The sequence below is a fragment of the Xyrauchen texanus genome, chromosome 46 (genome assembly GCF_025860055.1).
Source record: "Xyrauchen texanus isolate HMW12.3.18 chromosome 46, RBS_HiC_50CHRs, whole genome shotgun sequence".
NCBI classification, from domain to species: domain Eukaryota; kingdom Metazoa; phylum Chordata; class Actinopteri; order Cypriniformes; family Catostomidae; genus Xyrauchen; species Xyrauchen texanus.
In genome coordinates this window covers 4617677-4640608 of record NC_068321.1, presented here as the reverse complement: position 1 = coordinate 4640608, position 22932 = coordinate 4617677, and the positions used below count along the sequence as shown (strand labels likewise).

The following is a 22932-nucleotide window of genomic DNA, read 5'->3' as shown; positions in this document are numbered from 1 at the left end:
CCATTTCGGTATGAAATGTATCAATAAATGTGGTGCAGTTGAAATGTTGTGTTAGGCTTCCATACTGAAGTGGAAAAACCTGTGGCATGCGTGCAAACATCACTCATATTCAGTGTCAACTGGCAACATTCATATCCACTGATACTCAGAATTCACAGCACTGGAGAAGTTCATAGAGCGATGGAGTCATGCTTCTGTATTTGAGGCTTGTTGGCCTGTCAGGTCTTTCCTGAGCCATGACAGTGTAATATGTTTTACAAGCAGCATGGCCAAGGGTTATTTCACAGTCAGAGAGAGCAGACCATGCCAGCCACTAAACCGCTGCTGCTTGGGAACAGCCATGCAGCGACGCAGCACATTTCATCCACCTGCTGCCTGCTACTGCACTTGGACGAGTGGTCAAGCCACGAGTGTCAAGGGACACTCAATTTCCCTGCAGATAAAAAAAAAAATAATTTACTTATTTACCATTGTCAGCTGGTTTGTTGGTCTTAGCTGGTTTAAGCTGGTGCTCAGCTGGATTAGCTGGTCTCCCAGTTTAAAAAGTGCCCAAATCCCTTCTAAACCAGCCAAAACACCAGCCTGTCTTGGTTAGAAAACCATCTTAGGCTGGTTTAAGAGGTATTTTGTTTTATTTTGAAGTTCTTGAGGTTTGGTTAAAGAAATTTTCTCTTTTTAGAAATAGAGTTTTTTTGGTGTTGTTTTGGTGTTTGGTGTTACATTATCATTAATGTAAACTTTCTTAAGACATAGTAATACAAATTTTTAACAAATTACAGCCGGGGAATGTTCTGAAATTTGGTTGATTTAATGAAAATAACCCTAATGCAAATTTGTGTCAGAGTGTGTCACTAGACTGATTCATCCTTGTGACAATGTTAAGAAAGACACATTTTGATAGTGTCTCTGATTTAAACTTCAGCAACCAAAACAGTGTTGGTTACTGTCCGTTTCAGTTAATCAATTAAAAATTCGGAATCAATGATTCAATTGTGTAATTAATCGAAAATGTTCATTAAAGCCCTGTTAGGCATTTCACATGCATTGTTTTAGTGAAAATATGTATTGTTATATTGATGCAAATAAATTACAAATTATGAATAGAATTATTTTGTTCATTTGGTAAAAGACATAAATGGAATCATTTATATTTCATTAGATTTTGGAATAATGTACAGATTTTCCTCTTATGGAAAGAAATTGGTACTTTTATTCACCAAAGTGGCATTCAACTGATCACAATGTATAATCAGGACATTAATAACATGAAAAATTACTATTACAATTTGAATTTTTTAAACTACTTCAAAGATTTCTCATTAAAAAAACTCCTCCATGTGCATCAATGACAGCTTTGCAGTTCCTTTTCATTCTAGCTGTCAGTTTATCCAGATACTCAGGTGACATTTCACCCCACACTTCCTGTAGCACTTGCCATAGATGTGACTGTCTTGTCATACACACCTTACAGTCTAGCTTATCCCACAAAATCTCAATGGGGTTAAGATCCATAACACTCTTTTCCAATTATCTGTTGTTCAATGTCTGTTTCTTTGTCCACTCAAACCTTTAACCTTTTTGCAATTCATCCCATAAGGCACCCCTTAGTCTTCTCTTTACTTTTGTACATGAAACTGGTGTTGAGCGGGTAGAATTCAATGAAGCTGTCAGCGGAGGACATGCGAGGCGTCTATTTCTCAAACTAGAGACTCTGATGTACTTATCCTCTTGTTTAGTTGTACATCTGGTCTTCCACATCTCTTTCTGTCCTTGTTAGAGCCAGTTGTTCTTTGACTTTGAAGACTGTAGTGTACAACTTTGGATGAAATCTTCAGTTTTCAGCAATTTCAAGCATTGTATCGTCTTCATTCCTCAAAACAATGATAGAGTTTCTAAAGAAAGTTGTTTCTTTTTTGCCAATTTTTTTTTAACCTAATATTGACCTTAAGACATGCCAGTCTATTGCATACAGTGGCAACTCAAAAACAAACACACAAACAATATTAATCTTTATTTAATGAATAGCTTTCAGCTGTGTTTGATATAATGGCAAGTGATTTTTTTTTGTACCAAATGATCAATTTAGTCATGATTACTCAAGAATAAGGTGTTTTGAGTGATGGCTGCTGGAAATGGGGTCTGTCTAGATTTGATTAAAAAAAGGACTTTTTTCAAATAGTGATGGTGCTGTTTTTTACATCAGTACTGTACATCCTGACTATATTTTGTGATCAGTTGAATGCCAATTTGGTGAATTAAAGTACCAATTTCCTTCTGAAACAGCAAAATCTGTACATTATTCCAAGGTTTTGGTCACCGGTGTATATTCACACACACACACACACACACACACACACACACACACACACACACACACACACACACACACACACACACACACACACACACACACACACACGTTTGGTTTCCATGTTTTATGGGGACTTTCCATAGACATAATGGTTTTTATACTGTACAAACTATATATTCTATCCCCTAAACCTAACCCTACCCCTAAACCTAACCCTCACAGAAAACTTTCTGCATTTTTACATTTTCAAAAAACATAATTTAGTATGATTTATAAGCTGTTTTCCTCATGGGGACCGACAAAATGTCCCCACAAGGTCAAACATTTCGGGTTTTACTATCCTTATGGGGACATTTGGTCCCCACAAATTGATAAATACACGCTCACACACACACCTATTTATATAAAATATCCAACTTGCAAAAAGCCCTATTTGACTTTTCAGTCAGGTTACTGTAATTTAACTCGTAGGATTTAATGAGCAAATGTGGCCAGCAGATAGACTGACATATATCTGAAGATTATAGGTATAAAAAACATGAAGCTTGAGTCTCCTGCAGATGGAACAGCAGTTTTCTTCCTCCCAGCGCAGTGGGACACTGCAAATTTAGAGATTTGACCTTTTTTGTCCTTCGTATGATGGAAAAATACACCATTCCACCTATCTAAAATTCTCTCAGATTTTTAAAAACTTGATTATTAATGTCGGACTTGCAAACTTGAGCCATTGTTTAGAACTTCAGGATTTTTCTTCCCGTATCTATTCTGAGACACGCGTACCTTTTTATGACTGGTGCCCACTCCAGTAATAAAGTGCTGATGCCAGCTTTAGAGAAACTTTAAACACACTTGGTGTTATCAAAGGCACAATGCAAAATGGCAAGTCAGCAAAACCAGCCAAAACAATACCCCAAGTCCCCCCTAAATATAACCTTTTTGGTGTAGCAAATATTTTGTGTTTCAGCCTTCCCCCAACCGTGTATATTTAGAAAGATGTTTCTACCTTTTGGGTTCGACTGACCCATTTAGACCGGTGATTTTGGAAATTAATTTTAGAAATTGATATGAGGCAGTCATCAGAGTGGTTTTCAAATGAATGAGGCCAAAGTATCTTTGACAGTTTATCACAGAGCGTCTTATCATGTTAGCTTTGAAGTGCTTCAAGATCATGGGTTGTGCAAGAACGTTTGTCTTTACAAACTATATACTATAGCAGTTTTAAAATGAAGTGTTTTAGAATCAAATTTTTCTTTTTAATTTTCCCTTTCAGTTTAGTTAAATTTTCATACATTTTACAAGTGTTAGTTTTAGCTTTGTTTGCTAGTTTAGTCTCATTTATTTTTCAGCATATTTTGTTTTTATTTTAGTTTTGGGCTGTCTGGTGTTTTCACTATTATGTGGCATTTTCATTTTCTAAACTTAATGAAGTGTAAAGGTTTCATTTGATTTTTTTTATTTTTTACATTTATTTCAATTAACAGAAATGTTTTCAGTTAGTTTCCATTAATGTAAGTAAATTATTCAATAATCTGTTAATAATACTATACTGTGGTCATTGATGTCCTTTTCAAATATTTTAATTCTGTTTCTTGTCTTTAGGATTGACATTTTTGTTTCCTGCAGGAGAGGTGCCTCAAGGTCATGTCCTTGGTCCGTTTTCATTTCATTATCTGTTCAGAAGCTATTGGAGTTTTGATCATTTACATCACTTGAAAAGGGACTTGATTGAGTATCTTAATGAAGAGCCTTTGGCTTTCTGTTTGATGGAGAATGAATCCGAGATATGAAATTCTCCAGCTCATCTCCACGGCACCCGTTCACCCTCCGATTCGGTCGCTTAAATAATGGCAAGAACACTGCAAAGTTATCAGAGTGGAATGACTTATCTCAATAATGTCATTTCTCTTCTCCCACAACCCCTCTTACACCCACCCACACCCTATCTGCAGGTTTTGAGACCACCCGATCATTTGCTCTTCACGGCGCCCATGTGATCTTAGCCTGCCGTAACAAAAGTCGTGCCAGTAAAGCAGCGAGTCGGATATCACAAGAGTGGGTTAGTATAAAGACACACACACAGACACACACACATGCGCACACACAGAGAGAACCTTGTACAGCCTTGTACAACTCCTGACCTTTACATTTCATATGTTACATTTTGTGTACATCACCTTCTAAGGGGCTGTTCATACATGAATTGTTCTTTCATTAAAAAAAATAAAAAATAAGATGGAGAGCAACGGGATGGAACAGAATCTTAATTTACGTGGAACATTATAAGTGACTGATTTGAAGCATTCTTCATTGGCAGCAAATCTGCATGCTACTCAAAATAGCTCTCCCAAAAAAGACCAGACCAAATATTGGGGGAAATTGTCCATTTGCAGTTTTGGTATTGAATGATATTATAGTATTTATAATCAAGATGTATTTTGTGATGTATTTATTTTGCCAATACAATAAGGTGTGACCGGCTCAGACATAGAGGCAACAAGAGTCCAAAATAAATAAAATACCAGATGCAGTTTATTGTGCAACCAAAAAAAAATTATGCCTAATGCAGGACTTTAAAATATGAACAATCCCGAAATACACCAAGGACTCAGGATTTTGAAATGTCTTTTCTCTCAGATCACACAAACACACAAGGGGAACAAAATATGTACTCTTACTATGATCTTAAATGTACAGTATAACAATATAAACACTACAAAGTAAATGATGTATAGGCTAATATATAGTGTAATTCATCAACAGTAGAATTATCTGGTTTTCCAGTAATCAGACTTTTCCTTTTCTTTTGGGACACCATCGGTCAAAATCAACATGAACATTAAAATGAAATTATGGTTAATGTATATCTCCATAACAACAAAACCGCTTCGGAGCACTCATTTTTATAACCTTACTATTTGAACCCCCCACAAAATAAAAACTATTGGAACAGATTTATAGGTAAAATCGATATATCTGCAAACTTTAATCAAAATTTCTCTCTACTTTGAAAAAAAGCAACGATTGACACATGTATCTGTAAAACCGATATATTGGCGACTTCTAATCAAGATTTCTCTCTACTTAAAAAAAAAAAAAAACAACAACTATTGACACAAATGTATCTGTAAAACCGATATATCAGCGACCTCTAATTAAGATTTCTCTCTAGTTTTTAAAAAACGACAACAACTATTGGCACTAATTTATCTGTAAAACTGATATTCCTGTGACCTAAAAAACTATTGGCATCTAATCAAGACTTCTCTCGACTTCTCTGCCATTTTCGGATGTTTTCTTTTCACTGAGCTTATTGCAATGCATTCTGGAACTGCCCTCTCCATGAAGTATACAAGCAATACTGAAAAAAAAAAATAATCTATGCTTTTAATGAATCTTTGTCTTATATTTTTAGGATAAATATCAAAAACTCCTTAAAACAATTGACCTGTTAAGCAAAACTGCATAAGATATAAAGACCTCTTCACAGAATCTACTGTGTCTTGAATACAAGAGTGTATTTTCATTGGCAGATTTTTTCACTAGTTTTTTTTAAAGTGAAAAAATGTGTTTTAAATTCTAAAAGCAAACAGTAAGTCTTTTCATTTACTCATCCTCATGACATCCCGGATGTGTATGACTTTCTTTTTTCAGCAGAACACAAATTGAGATTTTTAGAAGAATATTTCAGCTCTTTTACTTCATACAGTGTAAGTGAATGGGTTAAAAACTTTGAAGCTCCAAAAATCACACATACAAGTAGCTCACATGACTCCAGTTGTTAAATCTATATCTTCAGATGTGATATGATAGGTGTGGGTGAGGAAAAAGATCAATATTTTTGTAAATTTGTATTATAAATTCTGTCAATCTCCACTTTAACTTTCACTTTTACATTCTTCTTGTGTTTTTTTGTGATTCACTTTCTTAATACATATCACCCCTTACTGGGCAGGGAGAAGGATTTATAGCAGAAATGTACTTAAATATTGATCTGTTTCTCACCCACACCTATCATATCACTTATAAAGACATGGATTTAACCACTGGAGTCTTGCTGACTACTTTTATGCTGCCTTTATGTGCTTTTATGAGCATCAACATTTTAACACCCATTCACTTGCATTGTATGGACCTACAGAGCTGAAATATTCTTCTAAAAATCTGAGGCGATGAACTATCCCTTTAAATCTAAAACCTCTCTTAAAGAACATCCAGCTTCTATGACCCATTAATAAATGGCAACTTTACCAGCCTAATTTTTTATTATTATTCTCTATACTCCTGAAGTTGTATGTCAAGCTTTATCTGATCTCACCGATAGACTCCATTATTAGCGGAAGGGGGGAGCGAGGGCCGTCTGATAATTAACTTTGATTATTGCACTAATATTGTGGCACTCTTGACACTCCCCCAGATTTATGAGTGTGAGAAAATAAACAAATGAAATGTAGGTGCTGGAGCAGAAAGAATAAGCTATTACGAGGCACAGTAATTACAGACGTCTTGAGACTGGAATTAGTTGATTAATTACAGGATGCCAATGGATTACAGGGGAATCTAAAGTGTTTTAAAGCAGTGGCGATATCTAATTGAACAAAGCCCTCTCTCGACGCTGGATAATTCCTCGGCCTCGACAACTTCAAATCACATCGTGTTTTAATAAATGTATCAGCTCCGCTCGGAGGCATTTTACAAGCGTACCGCAGTCCACCGGCAGAGAAACAGTACAGAGACATTCACAGAATCCTTTAATAATCAGAGTTATTAAAGAACATTGAAATATTAAGGCAAATTACCTCGCAAAAAAAGCCGAATGATCTGATTAATGTTTACCGACACCTTACTGGGACTTTTAATTTTTCATTCTCTAACAATTATTGCGAAACATTTGCAAGACGTTTGAATTGAATTCTCAAAATATGAGCCCTCTGGACTTTTCTTTTGAGAAATGAGGAAAGTAATACTGCGAGATGGCTTGATCAGGTTAAGATTTTCATATTCTGATTAAAAAATATTGAATTTGATTTGACTCCTAAAGCGCAGCTGCAGCAGGATGAGTAATGGAAGGTATGATATCGGAATAAATCTCATCGGCGGGAAATGCATACTTACACCTCAGGAGTGATATTAATAGATCCGGGAAAGGACAGGACTAGGAAATTAATCGTTAAAATGATGAATGTACTCTCCGTTGTCTTCCCACGCTCTTCTGGTAAGGTTACGTTGATAAAGATGTGTGTTTTGGAACCTATACAATGAAAGGTCATCGTATCTACTTCCGAGGTCACTTGGAGCATCGTACGGGATTGCAGAGGTGCTGGGGAAGTGTTAGTGATGAAAATTACTGTTGAACATCTTGAAGTCGAAAACTGCCACTTTTGGCCCTTTTATACATTTAGAAAATAAGTTCTCTTAAAACACACTTTTTACACTCACTAGTTTAATTGTATACAAAAGTGTAAATACATGCATCACTGTACCAAACAAATGTTATATCATTATGTAATCTGTGGTGGAAATGACATTTCACTTTGACTTCTTTAACTTGCTGAGTAATTTCATAGCTAGCATTTTATGTGTACTCAATACACACAATTACTGTACATCAATTCACATTTTTTGCTTAATTAGACAAAATTACATCTTGGAAATGATGCATAAAAATATTCTGTTCACAAGTGATTTTAAATGTCTTTAAATTTCACATCAGTATCATATTTCATCTGTCATAATTAGTGTTAGGTAAGTTACTTATAAACGAATCCACTATAAAATACTCATTCTTTAAAAGTGTAATCAGACTACTTTACTGATTTACTAATTACTTTACTAATTACTTTGCTTTTTGCGTTATTTTCTAAACCACTTTACGTACTGAAAAATTGTGGGGTTTTTTTTTGCACGTTGAAAAATAATGTTTATATTTCTTACTTTTTTATTGTCGCTAGCAAATCATAATCTCGTTTCTCCATTAAAATGACTTTTTAGGGGCCGTGCCGTTCAGCTGATAGAAACGCAAAGAGAAATTTGTTACCCAAGTAATGTACTTCAGTAACTGTAATCTGGTTACAAGTATTTCAAATGTAATGCATTACAATACTTATTTAAACAAAAGTAATTCGATTACAGTAACTAAATGGCAATCAGATTACACCCAACACTGATCATGCTTTATTTCAAGCATCCTCTTCACTGACACCGTTGTTACCAAGCACTCAAAAAATAATTGACAGCATGGTAAAACATTTCCAAGGCAGTTTTATTGTGACTTTTTTATAGAAAAAAATGATGTTGATATATATTGCAGTTTTTCAGCATTTCCTTGGATGTCGTGACCCTCATATCGTCCCCTCGTGATCACGAGCAGCTCTGTGTGCTGATGTCATTTCTTGCGCTAAAACATTGCTGATTGTCTTGAGAGAAACAATAGTTTATTTATAGAGGCGGGCCAGGCTGCACTGCAGATCTCTGTGTCTGTGTGAACATGCTTACTAATCACACCGTAAACGCCTCCGTCTTTCCATTTACAGTAATCACAGCAGCAAACGTATCAAAGAGCGCAAAGTCACGCTGATTCAGCTGTTCTAGGCCCACACGCGCTCTCACACACACACACACACACACACACACACACACACACACACACACACACACACACACACACACACACACACACACACACACACACACACACACACGTCATTTGCTTTAACCCCTCAGCTAGGAACCAATCCATCTCTGGATCCGTGATCCTCTGGGGTTATATGTGGACAGAGGGGTTGAGGGCCATCCAGGGGTTAGTTCAAGGTCACAGCAAGGTGCTCCATCAGTTTAGAGGTCAGGGGGAAGTGCAGTAGTATTGTTTTCAGGGCCATGAGTTTGGGATCTTCACCTCCCGCTGGGTTGTGCTGTTGAGGAAGACATGAGAACAAAACACAGGAAGGATTTCCCAGATATTTTACCTTCTTATCTGCATGCTTCTTCAACTATGAGCACTTATTTCAACTATGAGTCACAGGGGTTGATTTTTATTAAAACTAACGGATATCAGCGTTGTCTTTTTGTTATAAAAAGGACACTTTAAAACGTTTTTACCAGGCCTTCATAATTTATTTTCAGTACATTTCAAATGTCTTTAATGTAAAGATGTTATTGTTTTACGCTTGTCCCAGACCCAGACTGTCAATCATCCATTATAAAAATATAATTGATTACATTTTTAAAACTATGATAATTTAACCTAAGAATTAAATAAACAAACCATTTCAAAATTGACAGTGAAAATGATTTAAATCAGGTCAAGTCAGCTTTTTGAAAATTACAACTGTTGTGACTTCATTTACACCACAACCAATAATTTAGTTCCTTATTAGTTTTTGTTCAGTGTAGTAAAGTACATTTTATTGCAACACCTTTCAACATTTAACATCTATAAAAATGATAAATACCCATTCTTAATACCCCCCCAAAAATTGAACATGTAAAAGCTGTCATTCTTTTAAAATCTGTAACTGCATTTTCAGGTTTACAGTAAACATTTCAAGTTTAGTCATTCAATCTTGATCAAACACAATTACTGATATTTTAATTTCTTGCTAGTTCAAATTCCAAATATACATTATACTAATTATGTTTTATATCAATAATTACATTATTACTAGTGCAAATGTCCATTCCTGATATCAGCAATTGCATTAAAACTAGTAAAAATGCCATATCATTTTATGTTCTTCCCTGAGGTCCACTTATAATGTTAATTTTTTTTTGTAGCAAACAGTCATAATTTACATTTACATTTATTCATTTGGCAGACGCTTTTATCCAAAGCGACTTACAAAAGAGGAAAACATAAGCAAATCTTCTTAAGGAGACAGTGGTATGAAAAGTGCCATACTACAAAGTTTCACTAGCATCAGAATAGTATACAAAACAGATTTAAGTGCAACAAGAATTTTTTTTTTTTAGTGACTGGTTAAGTGCTCATGGAAAAGATGTGTTTTATGTCGTTTTTTGAAAACGTCTTAGAGATATGGTCTGTGATATTTGCTTGTTTTCCATGGTTACCCCTAGATTTCTGACTGTTTTGGAAGGTGATACTGTAGTTGGACCCAGCTGCACGGTGATGTTGTGTTCAAAAGCAGGGTTGGCTGAAAAGACAAGGAGTTCGGTCTTTGCTGGGTTGAGTTGCAGGTGGTGTTCCTTCATCCAGGCCGAGATGTCTGCCAGGGTGCAATGATGAAAAATAGGCATTGATGTCTTACTGAAGAGGAAGTCATATACAGATGTATTTGGTCCTTGTGACGTCACAAGTTCCACAAATTCCAAATGAGCTGTTTATGCAGCTTGGTTTTAATAAATACACTTTTATTAAGGAGGAAGTTTTCAGTTCTGAAACTTACTTTGTTTTTATTGTACAATTACCTCTTATATGTCAAAACATGTTTAAACCACAGATAAAATAAAACCAAATAAAGCACCCCTGCTTGGTCACCTAGCTAACAGCATTTATTAATCTTAGTTATTGTTAAATCCATCCATCCATCCATCCATCCATCCATCCATCCATCCATCCATCCATCCATCCATCCATCCATCCATCCATCCATCCATCCATCCATCCATCCATCCATCCATCCATCCATCCATCCATCCATCCATCCATCCATCCATCCATCCATCCATCCATCCATCCATCCATCCAATTTTATATGAAACTGCAATTTGTCTAAATATGAGTTACCATTACTGCTATAAACGTTTTTTATTAATTTTAGTAAGGGTGTTGCTGTGCATTTGAAAAAAACATTTTTTGGCACATGCCAAAATATTCCAGCACACTCGCGTGAAAACCAAACTTCAGTTGCACTGCACAAGCACGCATCTAAGATGAGAATTCTCAGAATTTAGCATGTATTAAGCAGCGAACATGAGATGAATATCATTAATTTAGTGTCAGTTGGCCAAAATTTCACTTGGGCGAATGACGAAACATTTTCAGCGCAGAAAAAACCCCTAGTGATGATGTTGTACATAGACATAAAACTCTAGCAATGCCTCATTACAGAGGACAGCAGAGTAGGTGCATTAATATAGAATATAGGTGATAAAAACTATCTGAAGATACCTGTACGTTAAACAGTTTTAACGCACACATATCAGCCAATCAGAATAATTCAAATAGACCATGGTATAATGATTGCCAATGATCTAAGGGGTGATGGTACTTGTAAAAGATCTCCTCCAAGGGATGACACTTGAAGCAGTGGCTTGGAGGTGAGGTTCTTTATTTTCTCAATCTGGACGTGCACACAGCACTTTTACAAAGATAACTCTTATTCACACACACAGTAATTCTCCAGTCAGTCTCTCTCTCCCCATGGAGGCCCTCTGGCTGCCTTTTGTGCCGCTCTCCCCGTGCTCACTAAAATCAGAGACAGGTGTTAGACATAATTTAGCTCAGGTGTAAGCGCCCTTACCCCTTTTCTCTCCCGGATGGGCGCTTGACCACGCGCCTGCTGCCACAGTACTGTAGTAGATAAATCAGGTATGTTGTGTTTGTGGGTCGAGTCCATGAGTGTGTGTGGTTAATTTTCTTGATTGTCTATAAAATTCTGCTGATCTTTGATTCATGTTCCTAGGGGAGAAGTTTAATAAAGTCCCAAGAGGCATTGTTTTCAGATCAAGGCCAGTCTAATGTCCAGCAGAATAACTTAACAACTTTCTCCCATTTAAGAGCATTAGACAAATTTTTATCTTGTTGTGTCAAAATGGTAATGAGGTGCTTTGTAATCATGTTAATTGCCTACCTAGCTCCATGTAAGCATGCGTTCATTGTTTCCACGGAATGGTATTTACAATCGAGATGAAAATTAACACGCGGCATGTCAACTGAAGAACTGTTGTGTTGTTGGGGTGAGCTGTGGAACCAATTAGGGTGAGCCCTGCTCTCCACTGAGGGCTTATGGGAGGAAAACTCAACCTTGTAATGTGTAAAAAGCAAATTAACATTGTGGTGGATAGACAGGTCTTTGTAATTAGATAATTGACCATGTTTAGACTTCATGGTCTTCAGCCATCTTCAGTAAATACAGACCACACCTGTCATGTTGTGCTTCTTATTTAGTACTAGAGAATGGAAAATGACTCTACTTTCAGTGGCAGTCGTTGTGTCAGCTAGTCGTGTTCTGAATAAGCAGTGTATTTAAACCTACCATAGACCAACGTTGGGGGAACTAATTAAATGTAAATTAAGCAATAATCAAACACGTTCTGCTAAACAGTCTACTATAAAATCTGAAATGTGTTTCTTTTAAAAGAACCGGTTCAAAAAACGATTCACTGATTAATTTCAGTCCTTATGCCGAAGTTCCTTTAGGTCATTCTGCGTTTTCTTGATTTTAGCAAACTATTTAGTTAAATGCTGCTGTTTTCCACTCAGTTATATACATATAGAGTGTTTTCTAATTTATTAGCTTGAAATTGCTAGTTAAAATCAGGATTTCAACCGTCATGGAAAACGTGAATATGTATATACACTACCTCTCAAAAGTTTTGAAACACTTGACTGAAATCTTTCAAAATGTTTGAAATTAGTTTTGTTGACAAAAATATAATTGTGCCAACATATTAATATATTTCATTATAATACTAACATTTTATAAGTTTTTTTTTTTTAATTGATGACTTGGAACAAATAATGTAGAAAAGCAGCCAATAAGTGCCCAACATAGATGGGAACTCCTTCAATACTGTTTAAAAGGCATCCCAGGGTGATACCTCAAGAAGTTGGTTGAGAAATTGTCAAGAATAAATTCTAGGCAAAGGGTGACTACTTTGAAGATGCTAAAATATTACAGCTTTGATTCATTTTGGATTTTGTTAAGTCACAACATAATTCCCATAGTTCCATTTATGTAAAAAAAAAAAAGATAAAAAAGAAAGAAAATTATAATAAAGAATGAGTAAGTGTTTCAAAACTATTGACCGGTTGTGTGTGTGTGTGTGTGTGTGTGTGTGTGTGTGTGTGTGTGTGTGTGTGTGTATATATATATTGTGATGAGGAGGAGGGCTGGGCCATGAGTCTGCTCGGCCGGCCCCCAATCAGACTAATCAGCCAAGGAGAGGGATAAGGCCGAGCCGGTGGTGGCAGTTCGGGAGAAAGAGAGCCCCACGCAGTATCTGCGTGCGTTTTTGTGTCTTTTTGTTTCATTAAATATCACTTTGACTGTTCAGCCGGTTCCCACCTCCTCCTCGTCACCTATATATTACATGTTTTTCTCTGCTCTGAAATATTTTATCGGATGGATGTTGCTCTTTTGTTGAGTAAAACATGCTCCAGTTTACTTTGAGTGATTTATTTAAAACCTTTCAGAAATTGGTCAAAATGATTAATTAGCCAATCGGACTGAATCAAAATGATTTTTTAAAAATCTGTATCAAGCTATCAAAATGCCTGGAAAAGTCATGGAAATTCATTGGTCAAAAAAGTGGGAACACTGTAAAATTTTATGTTGTCACTGTAATTGAAATCCTCAGTTTTGTAATTAGCTGGTTTTGTTATTTTCTTTTAGTGTAGCTAACTTCACAAAATGTAGTATAACAGTTTTAAACAATAAGAGTAGCTTATAGCTGAAGCTGTAGCTTTGCGAACACTGTGTGGATGAATTCGCTGTTAGAAGACCTGTTGCTTATAATTGCTTTGGGGAGTTTCAGTGAAGTGCGGGAGATCAAAAGATGTTTGGGGAAAATAATTCAGTGTTTAGTCTGGTTTTTTGGTGATGAGACGGGATGTAAATAATCACGGCTTTGAACCATAAAAAAAACAACAACTAATAAAAAAAAAGAACCGTTACCGTAGCTACAGAAAGACTGATTAAGGCTAATTATGTTTGCTTTGCCACTGCTTGGTGTATTTAAGTTATTTGTGGGTTTAGTCTTTTAGTCTGCCATTTTAGCATTTGATGAGGTAACAAGAGACCCCCGTTCTCAGCGGTCTGACTCAAATATTGATTTGAACAGAATAAGATTGGGGTTAAATTCATGCTATGTGTGAAACAGAAACATGCTAATCCAAATTGAGAGGAAAAACCAAACACAGGATCAGATACTGACATTTCTAAAGCTATTCTATCCAGACAGGATTTGTTTTCAAAACAATGTTTGAGTTATAATCATTAACAGAAGACATCTGTGATTTTAGGTATGGATTCGGGCAGGAATCTTTGGAATCTTTGTAGTTTTTACGAAGATCGTAGTGGTGACTTACATGTGCTGTTAATGCATGCATTAGGAAACCCATGGAAATAAATAAGATAAAATGTTTGATTGATTATATAATGATAACATCATGATGCATCAATTTCTGCAATTAATAGTTGACTGTTTAACATGTAAAATTATTATTGTTTTTAAATAGCATCCATCCATCCATCCATCCATGTTTTTCTCCACTTCCTTTGGCTGAAATTGGCATATATACATTTCCATCAAGTACACGCTCGGCTCGACTGCACATCCTAGCACAGAAAACTCATGTAGAGCAGTGCACAGTTGTAGAATAGAGACTTCACCCGCAAGTGGTGAGCCAGGTGTGGGACAGATACGGGCAAGCTGCCGTATCTCTTCACATCACCTGAAAACACTCGACCTCTGTCAACTGAGCCACTGTCAAAAAAAACGAAACTGCACGAGAGAGACCCAGCATGTGCGTGTTAGAGACTGAACAACAACTGTAAAATCTGTAAAAACAGAATATAACATGTACATATTTAAATAATTATCAAAAATGATTCTTGTAAGTTCTTTAAAGCAAAATATGCAGTAAATATATTTTATATATTTTGTTTTAATGTACCATGGACCACAATCAAATTGCGGTTAATCACAGACAACTGTACGATTTAAATTGTTTCGATTCACAGCCCTAGTTGTAACATGTTGGAAATGATATGTGCGGTGTTGGGTAGATTACTTCTGTAATGTGTTACTAATTACAAACTACAGAACTGAAACTATAGTTAGTAATTTTTATTTTTGATTATCTAATCTGATTGTTTTTGGATGATTTATTACATGCTGATTTTGTGCTGTTTGGAGCTTCAAAGTTCTGGTCACCATTCACTTACATTGTATGGACCTACAGAGCTGAAATATATTTCTAAAATATTCCTTTGTGTTCTACAGAATTAAAATGAGTAAATGATGAAATAATGTATTTTTGGGTGAACTATCCCTTTAATACACTTAAAATGTACATAACCAGAACATGTAATAAGTAATCAAAAAGCAATCAGATTATCTAAAAAGTGCAATCTAAATGATTACATTACTAATTAGGTGAGGGTGAGTAAATGAAGTGAGAATTTATTCCTTTTAAGGACCAATTTACAATTGCATTAAACATTAGTAAACATAAAATCAAGACTGATAAGTAATGTAATGAATAAGTAATCATGTAATCCTTAAAAGTAACTAATTTAAATACACATTTAAAATATAATGTGTCCTTGAGCAAGGCACTTAACTCCAGGTTGCTCCAGGGGGATTGTCCCTATAATAATTGCACTGTAAGTCGCTTTGGATAAAAGCATCTGCCAAATGCATAAATGTAAATAATGTAATTAAAAGAACATGATTTTTTGTAATCTGGTTATGTTATACATATATGTTACTCCCGAACCCTGATTATGTAGTAAATAATTAAGAGGAGAACTAATACCTGATGCTCAAATACAGTGGCCAGTACAATCTGAGCAGTTTCTGTAATCATATTCTTAATGATACATTTTGTTTTTACATTGGATTGCCAGCAGAACTTGAAACATCAACTGCTATTTTAACCTGAAACTTGGCAAAAACATCGAAATCCATAATGAACAAGGCAGTTTGTTAAATGTGGCTTTAGGTAGGGTATTTGACAAAGGTCAAAATGGATTTACTGTATATGGATGCAATTGGCAAACACTTTTAAAGGGACTATTTATTCCATCAGTCCATGCATTCCCTAGGAATTGAACTCATGTCCTTGGTGTTGCAAGTGCCATGCTCTACCAGTTGAACTATATGAACATTAAGCATTGCAAAAACAATCACATTCCTTTCAGGAGTTGACTGAAAAATTGTAAGGAATTTGCTCTATAATTTCTTTACATAGGTTGTGCGAGCAAAACCCAGATATGTTCAACTTGTTCTGGATTAAAATCACAAAGTACACCTGTGAAAAAAAAACATTTTCCATCCGAACAGGGCCCAAGCCTTTTTTATTTGTATTTATTTGCTTGGCTCTTTGAATCACAGCATGTTAAATTTGGATCTGGATTTGTTTGGAGGAAGAGCCTGGGAGCTTGTGTATATTAACGTCCTGTGTCATGTTGACTTGGATGCTGGGACGGTGGCCTTGATCGTGGGTGAAGGCTGGTGGATCCAAAGAGGAAGTGACATGTCGGGAATGCTGACCACGGGTATTGCTGGGCAGCCTGGGGCCACGGGGCACACTGCTCTTTTTGAGAGGCTCCTTGAACCACTCTTGTGTGTGTGTGTGTGTGTGTGTGTGTGTGTGTGTGTGTGTGTGTGTGCGTGTGTGTGCTGGTGTTTTTGGAGAACACAGCAGGTCATTCTGATATAATTTAATTTAAAAATATTTTTATTTTGTAAGAAAGCTATTGAAGGGTTTTAAGTATTAATGCCATGTTAAGACATTATTGAATTTTTTCATTTTACATGTCGGTGGGCGATTACTTGCCAGAATAAGCTACAAAGTTTATGGATATATTCAAAAGTGTGGCTATATGAGACTAAATATAAAGGTAGGATGAGTGTAGTCAGTGGCTTTCTTCTAATGACCAGGAATGGTTGAAGGTTAAAGAGTTTGCTGCTTCTCACCTTGCTTTATTAACTTTCTGCTCAACCCTTCATCTGTTACGTGCCAATGGGATTAATTAAAATAATTAGGCAAAAAATTACAATGAAAAGTTCAGACAGTATTACTCAATTAAATGATGTGTCCTCTTTATTTAGTTAGAGATGTGAGCTAGTATAGATCTAGAAGACTGGATCAGGCTTTCTACTCTCTTCACATACAGTGGCTAGAAAAAGTATGTGAACCCTTTGAAATTAGTTGATTTTCTACATTAATTGGTCATAAAATGTGATCTATTCTTCATCAAAATCACAAGTATAGAGAACATAATGTGCTTAAGCTAACAACACACAAACAATTATAATCTTTCATGTTTTTACTGAACACATCCCATCAAACACTCACATTGCTGTTGAAAAAGTAAGTGAACCCTTGGATTTAATAACTGGTTGATGCTTCTTTGTTAACTATAATCTCAACCAAGCATGTCCAGTAGCTGTGGATTAGACCTGCACAATGTTCATGTCTTGACAAATTTGGGAATTCATTTTTCCCTCGATGATGGCAAGCAGTCCCAAATCATGATGCTCCCTCCACCGTACTTCACAGTTGGGATGTTGTTTTCATGTTGGCATGCTTTGGCCTTTTTACGCCATATGTAGTGCTGTGTGCTCTTCCCAAACAATTAAACCTTAGTTTCATTAGTCCACAATGTTTTCCCAGTTGCATTGTGGAGTGTCAAGGTGGTCTTTGGCGAACTTCAGGCATTCAGCAATTTTTTGTTTGGAAAGCAGTGTCTTCCGTTGTGGTGTCCTGTCCATGCCTGTTTAGTGTTTGCAGTATAGGAGACTCATGAACAGAGATGTTAACCAGTTCCAATGATTCATTCAAGTCTTTAGCTGTCACTCTAGGTTTTACATAATTTTACATCATTGAGCATTCTGCAGTGTGCTAGTTGAGTCATCTTGGCTGGACGGCCACTTCTAGGGAGAGTAGCCACAGTACTAATCCGTCTCTATTTAAAGACACTTTGTTTAACTGTGGACAGATCAATATATAAGATCTTCAAGATTACTTTGTAACCCTTTCCAGCTTTATGTGAAGAAACAATTCTTGATCGTAAGTCTTCTGAAGATTTTTTGTGAAGCATGGTCCACGTCAGCGGATGCTTCTTGTGAATGGCAATCTCAAAATGTTTTAGTGCTTTTTATAAGTCAAAGTATGTTTAACCCACACCTCTAATCTTTTTTCATGAATTGGATGCCAGGTTTGCCAACTCCTGACTCTAATAGCTTTTGTTGTCATCTTTAGAGGTTCATTTACATTTTCCACAGAACTGCGAATGTTTGATGGGATGTGTTCATTAAAGACATGAAAGATTATAATTGTTTGTGTGTTGTTAGCTTAAGAACATTGTGTTTGTCTATTACTTTGATGAAGATGAGATCACATTTTATGACCAATTAATGCAGAAAACCAGCTAATTCCTAAAGGGAGACATAATTTTTCTTGCCACTGCACATTTATCTTATAGAGCTGCTGTTCAACAGGATGGATGAACAGTGATGTTTCATAGTGCGGTTCCCTCAGGTTTGATCAGACTGACAAAACATGTGAAGACTTAAATTCTGCTAACACTCTTCTTTAGTGGTCTGACCATAAATAGGCGATGTTACAGTGATTTTACCATGGGTAAGGAGTGTTCTTAAACACAGAGTGTAGCTTTTATAAAATGATGGCAACAACACTGATTACAAAAAAAAGTCAAAAGTACCTACAGTACGTTCAATAAACAGTTACATTTATGACTAATAATTATTGAAATAAAGAATTCTTTAACCAGGTAATATAGTCTAACTGTTGGCTGGATGCAGTTGCCAAGCATTAATCTAGAATGTGTGCATTAACAGTAATTTTGATCAGTCTTGCTAAGGTAAATTTCATAAACTAACTGCACTAAATAAACGTGTTAACTTGACAGCCCTTCTAAATACTTTATGTATAGAGTATACATGCATATATAATATTAAATTTCTATTGACATGATTGATTGCTAGCTCAACAGTTACATAAAAGATAAAAAATGCATGGAGAGAATGCAGGTGTAAATGTGAGAGGAAAGCCGTGGCCTAAGGCAGAGCAGTCATCCGTCGGCATGTTCACTTGTGTTTGTAATATACTCAGGGACTGGGCTTTACAGCCTCATTTGCTCAAGCGACTCGCATACATATTTAGCAGACTGTAAACATAAGGCCAAAGGAATGAGTAAAAAGCTCAATATATCACCAAGCTTACAAGATAAACCAGCTATCATTACAATGCCATGGTGCAGCGCTAGAACTAGATTAAAAGCAACTTGTATTTTCACAGACTCATGAATCAGTTAGATTAGGTGGTGGATTAATTTAAGAAGTGCTAGGCGCTCTGTTTGATAGTGTTAGGAGAGAACTAACACAGGGAGTCTTTCTAAAAAAAAAAACCCTACTCTGTTTTTCTGTTGTTGTTTTTTCACTGGTATTAAATTTGCATGATTTAAGCTTAGTCTCTCATTTCAAATGGTATCTTTTCATATTCTTGATAAGATGAGCTCAAGAACAAATCATCAATATTGAGTATATTATACATTGGGTAAAATGACATTTCTGCTGATCTCATGTATATTGAGGTTCAAAAACTACTCTTATAGCAGGAAATATTCAAGATAACTAAAATATATTTTTTTATTCTATTTTTAGTGGTGTTGTATTTTCCTGAACTTCAGACTTTAAGATAAAGTACTGTCTTGCATCTCTAGTCAGAAAATCATCTGTTTGCTTTTAGTCACTTTGCATATTTTATTCATATTTTTTGCCACATACTGTACATGTAGCATCATGTTAATCAAGTTTTCTTTCTTGCATCGTACCCTAACCCTACCACATTGTACTTTTCTACTTATTTTTACTTAGTGTGTGTCTAATTTTTCTGTTCAATATTACTTTCTCCCATTCCTGTTTAATATACAGATTTATACAACAGTTTTTTTCCGGTCCTCAGATCTTTAGTTAAGGAGTCATATCAGCACTGAGACGCTTTACTGTTTGTATTACTCCTCTTGTGTTTGTGGCATTCCAAACTAAAGTCTAAGATGAGTGCAGATGTGTAAGAGCAGCTAGATGTGAGGATTTTTATTTATCGCTGTGACATTAAAGATTTCAGCCAGCAGGTGGTAACAAAAGACCGCCTTGTGTGAGCTATGGGCGGGTTGAACTGACGCCAAGAGTCTGCACCGTCAGTCAGTGAGCAGTTTTCATTGATGTCATCAGCTTGTCTCTCACTCCAAGATCGTTTGATTTACTACTACACTATAGCTGAGAAATAGAGTTAAAACAGCTTCAGCATTACTGCTGATTACAGCTGAGAGTCGAGATAGATTGGGTAATCAAACGCGCTCAGGGTGCCTAGCTGATACCCAAAGTTTCAGAGTTTAGCGAAGACGTTAACTTTCAACATGGCAAAGGAGAGTCTGTTTTGGTCTGTTGGTGTCAAAATAAGAATTTCCAAGAAATATACAAGATTGAAAATGGTGTCCTCCGTATTTTCTCTCCGACAACAAAACACTTGAACCTGAGTGAAATACTTGTTGGATAATTCCGATAGCACGTCCAATAGGCATCATCACTCCACGATCGCTCGGTTCAAATTTCTATCATATTAAAGCTGAAGAATAGAGTTAAAATAATAGCTTCAGCATTACTGTTCTTCACTGCTTGGGAGTCGCAACAGACGCAGGTAATCACACACACAGTTGCGCTCTCTCTCTATCTCACACACACACACACACACACACACACACACACACACGTAGTGTTTCCATGTTTTATGGGGACTTTCCATAGACATAATGGTTTTATACTGTACAAACTTTATATTCTATCCCCTAAACCTAACCCTACCCCTAAACCTAACCCTCACAGAAAACTTCCTGCATTTTTACATTTTCAAAAAACATAATTTAGTATGATTTATAAGCTGTTTTCCTCATGGGGACCGACAAAATGTCCCCACAAGGTCAAAGATTTCGGGTTTTACTCTCCTTATGGGGACATTTGGTCCCCACAAAGTGATAAATACACGCTCACACACACACACACACACACACACACGTACATCCTTGTAATGCCAATAACTAGTTAGAAACATCCCAAGCCATTGTTAACATTTCTAAAGTGACATGAATGAATTACTAACTTACTTGTTTCTTGAAATGTTGTATAAGAGCAATTTCACTGGACTTCTTGTACTTTCGACCAATGGGAGATAGGTGAAAGAGTTATGGAAACCTGTTTTTAAACTGTTTGTCATTATTTTGTAACTATGTTTGGTGACAATAGTGCCACTATTGTTTACCTTGTTTTTGGAAGTTGCATAAGGCAAACAATATAGAGCTTTCCAGATCTATAAAGTGCTTTCAAGTTTTGTGTGCAATATGCATCAGACCAACCTGGTCTCATAGAATCACATTACTGTACCTTATATACGTTACTATATTCGTTTTTGCTAAATAATTTTACGTGGCTTGTATGTATCGCTGCAGTTTCCTGGTGTAATGAAAGCTAATGGCGCTAAAACAACAATAATTTTCATTAACTTTCACACCAATATTAAGTAAAATGGCAGATGATCAGTTCACAAACACTTATTTTTCACCCTGTTGCTCACACAATGCAATCTTATGACATCTTAACATTTATACTATTAGCCAACTTTTAAATTAGAAGCCCAATTTGCATGCTTTCCAATTCACTCAGTTGACCTCTGTTTAACAGTCTTGCGTAATAGTGTTGGGAGACCTCAAAAGGGTGATTATACCATTTACTGAAGCACACACACACACACACACACACACACACACACACACACACACACACACACACACACACACACACACAGAGCCGGATTATCCATAAGGGCACTTGGGCCAGTGCCCAGGGGCACCAACCATTCACAACCACTAGGGGGCACCACATGACACAAGCTTTAAAAATATTTTTCGTAAATTGTTATATTATTAACTTGAAATTCTTGAAAGACCATACATAACTTGTTTATGAACACTAATTTAATAATAATAATAATAATAATAATAAATTATAAATAAATGAAGATTACATGACCACTATCACTGGTGGAAGATTACGTGACCCCCCTCCCCAATCTGTCACATTTGAGTTGGTCCACAACAATTACGCGCAAATGTGTCATTTTTTAACGGCTACAGAAAATGAATCAAAATCCAAAATGGACAGACGGCAATTGAGTGGTTTCGCAAAAAGAAGATTAAAGAAAGAGAAGGATGCTAGACGTTTAGCTACAATAAAAAATGTTCCAGGGATCGACAAATTTTTTGTTAAATCACTAGTTTTTTGGGAGAACACGGAATTGCAGACACCAGCATCACTAAGTCTGACACCGCTGAAGCTGCTAGCGGGGAGATGCAGCAGCTGCTAATGTTAGTCAGGGCGTCGGCGATGACCGCCAGGTGAATGAGGATATTCTCCTTGTCCTTGGGGAGACAGGAGCGAGGAAGACTCGGGTGAGGAAGAGGACATTAATGAAGATAAATATTAGGGGTGGGACGGTACATGTAAGTTATTCAGTATTGAACAGAAACGGTACGGGCGTCACGTCTCGGTGCACTGCAATTTACACGGAGAATACACGTGTAAAAATAAATAAAACTAAATAGCGATACATATCGCTCTATTTCGCATAATGAACAGTC

At 36.2% G+C, this 22932-nt stretch overlaps 1 protein-coding gene across 2 annotated transcripts in view; it reads left to right on the top strand.

Moving 5' to 3' along the window:
- The window catches only part of LOC127638236 (WW domain-containing oxidoreductase-like), a 401462-nt gene that overhangs the window by 19396 nt on the left and 359134 nt on the right, over window positions 1–22932 (top strand). For both annotated transcript variants that reach the window (XM_052119676.1, XM_052119675.1), the window contains one exon: window positions 4261–4367. In XM_052119676.1, the coding sequence (XP_051975636.1) occupies window positions 4261–4367 (107 nt within the window). The remainder of the gene's footprint in view (window positions 1–4260; window positions 4368–22932) is intronic.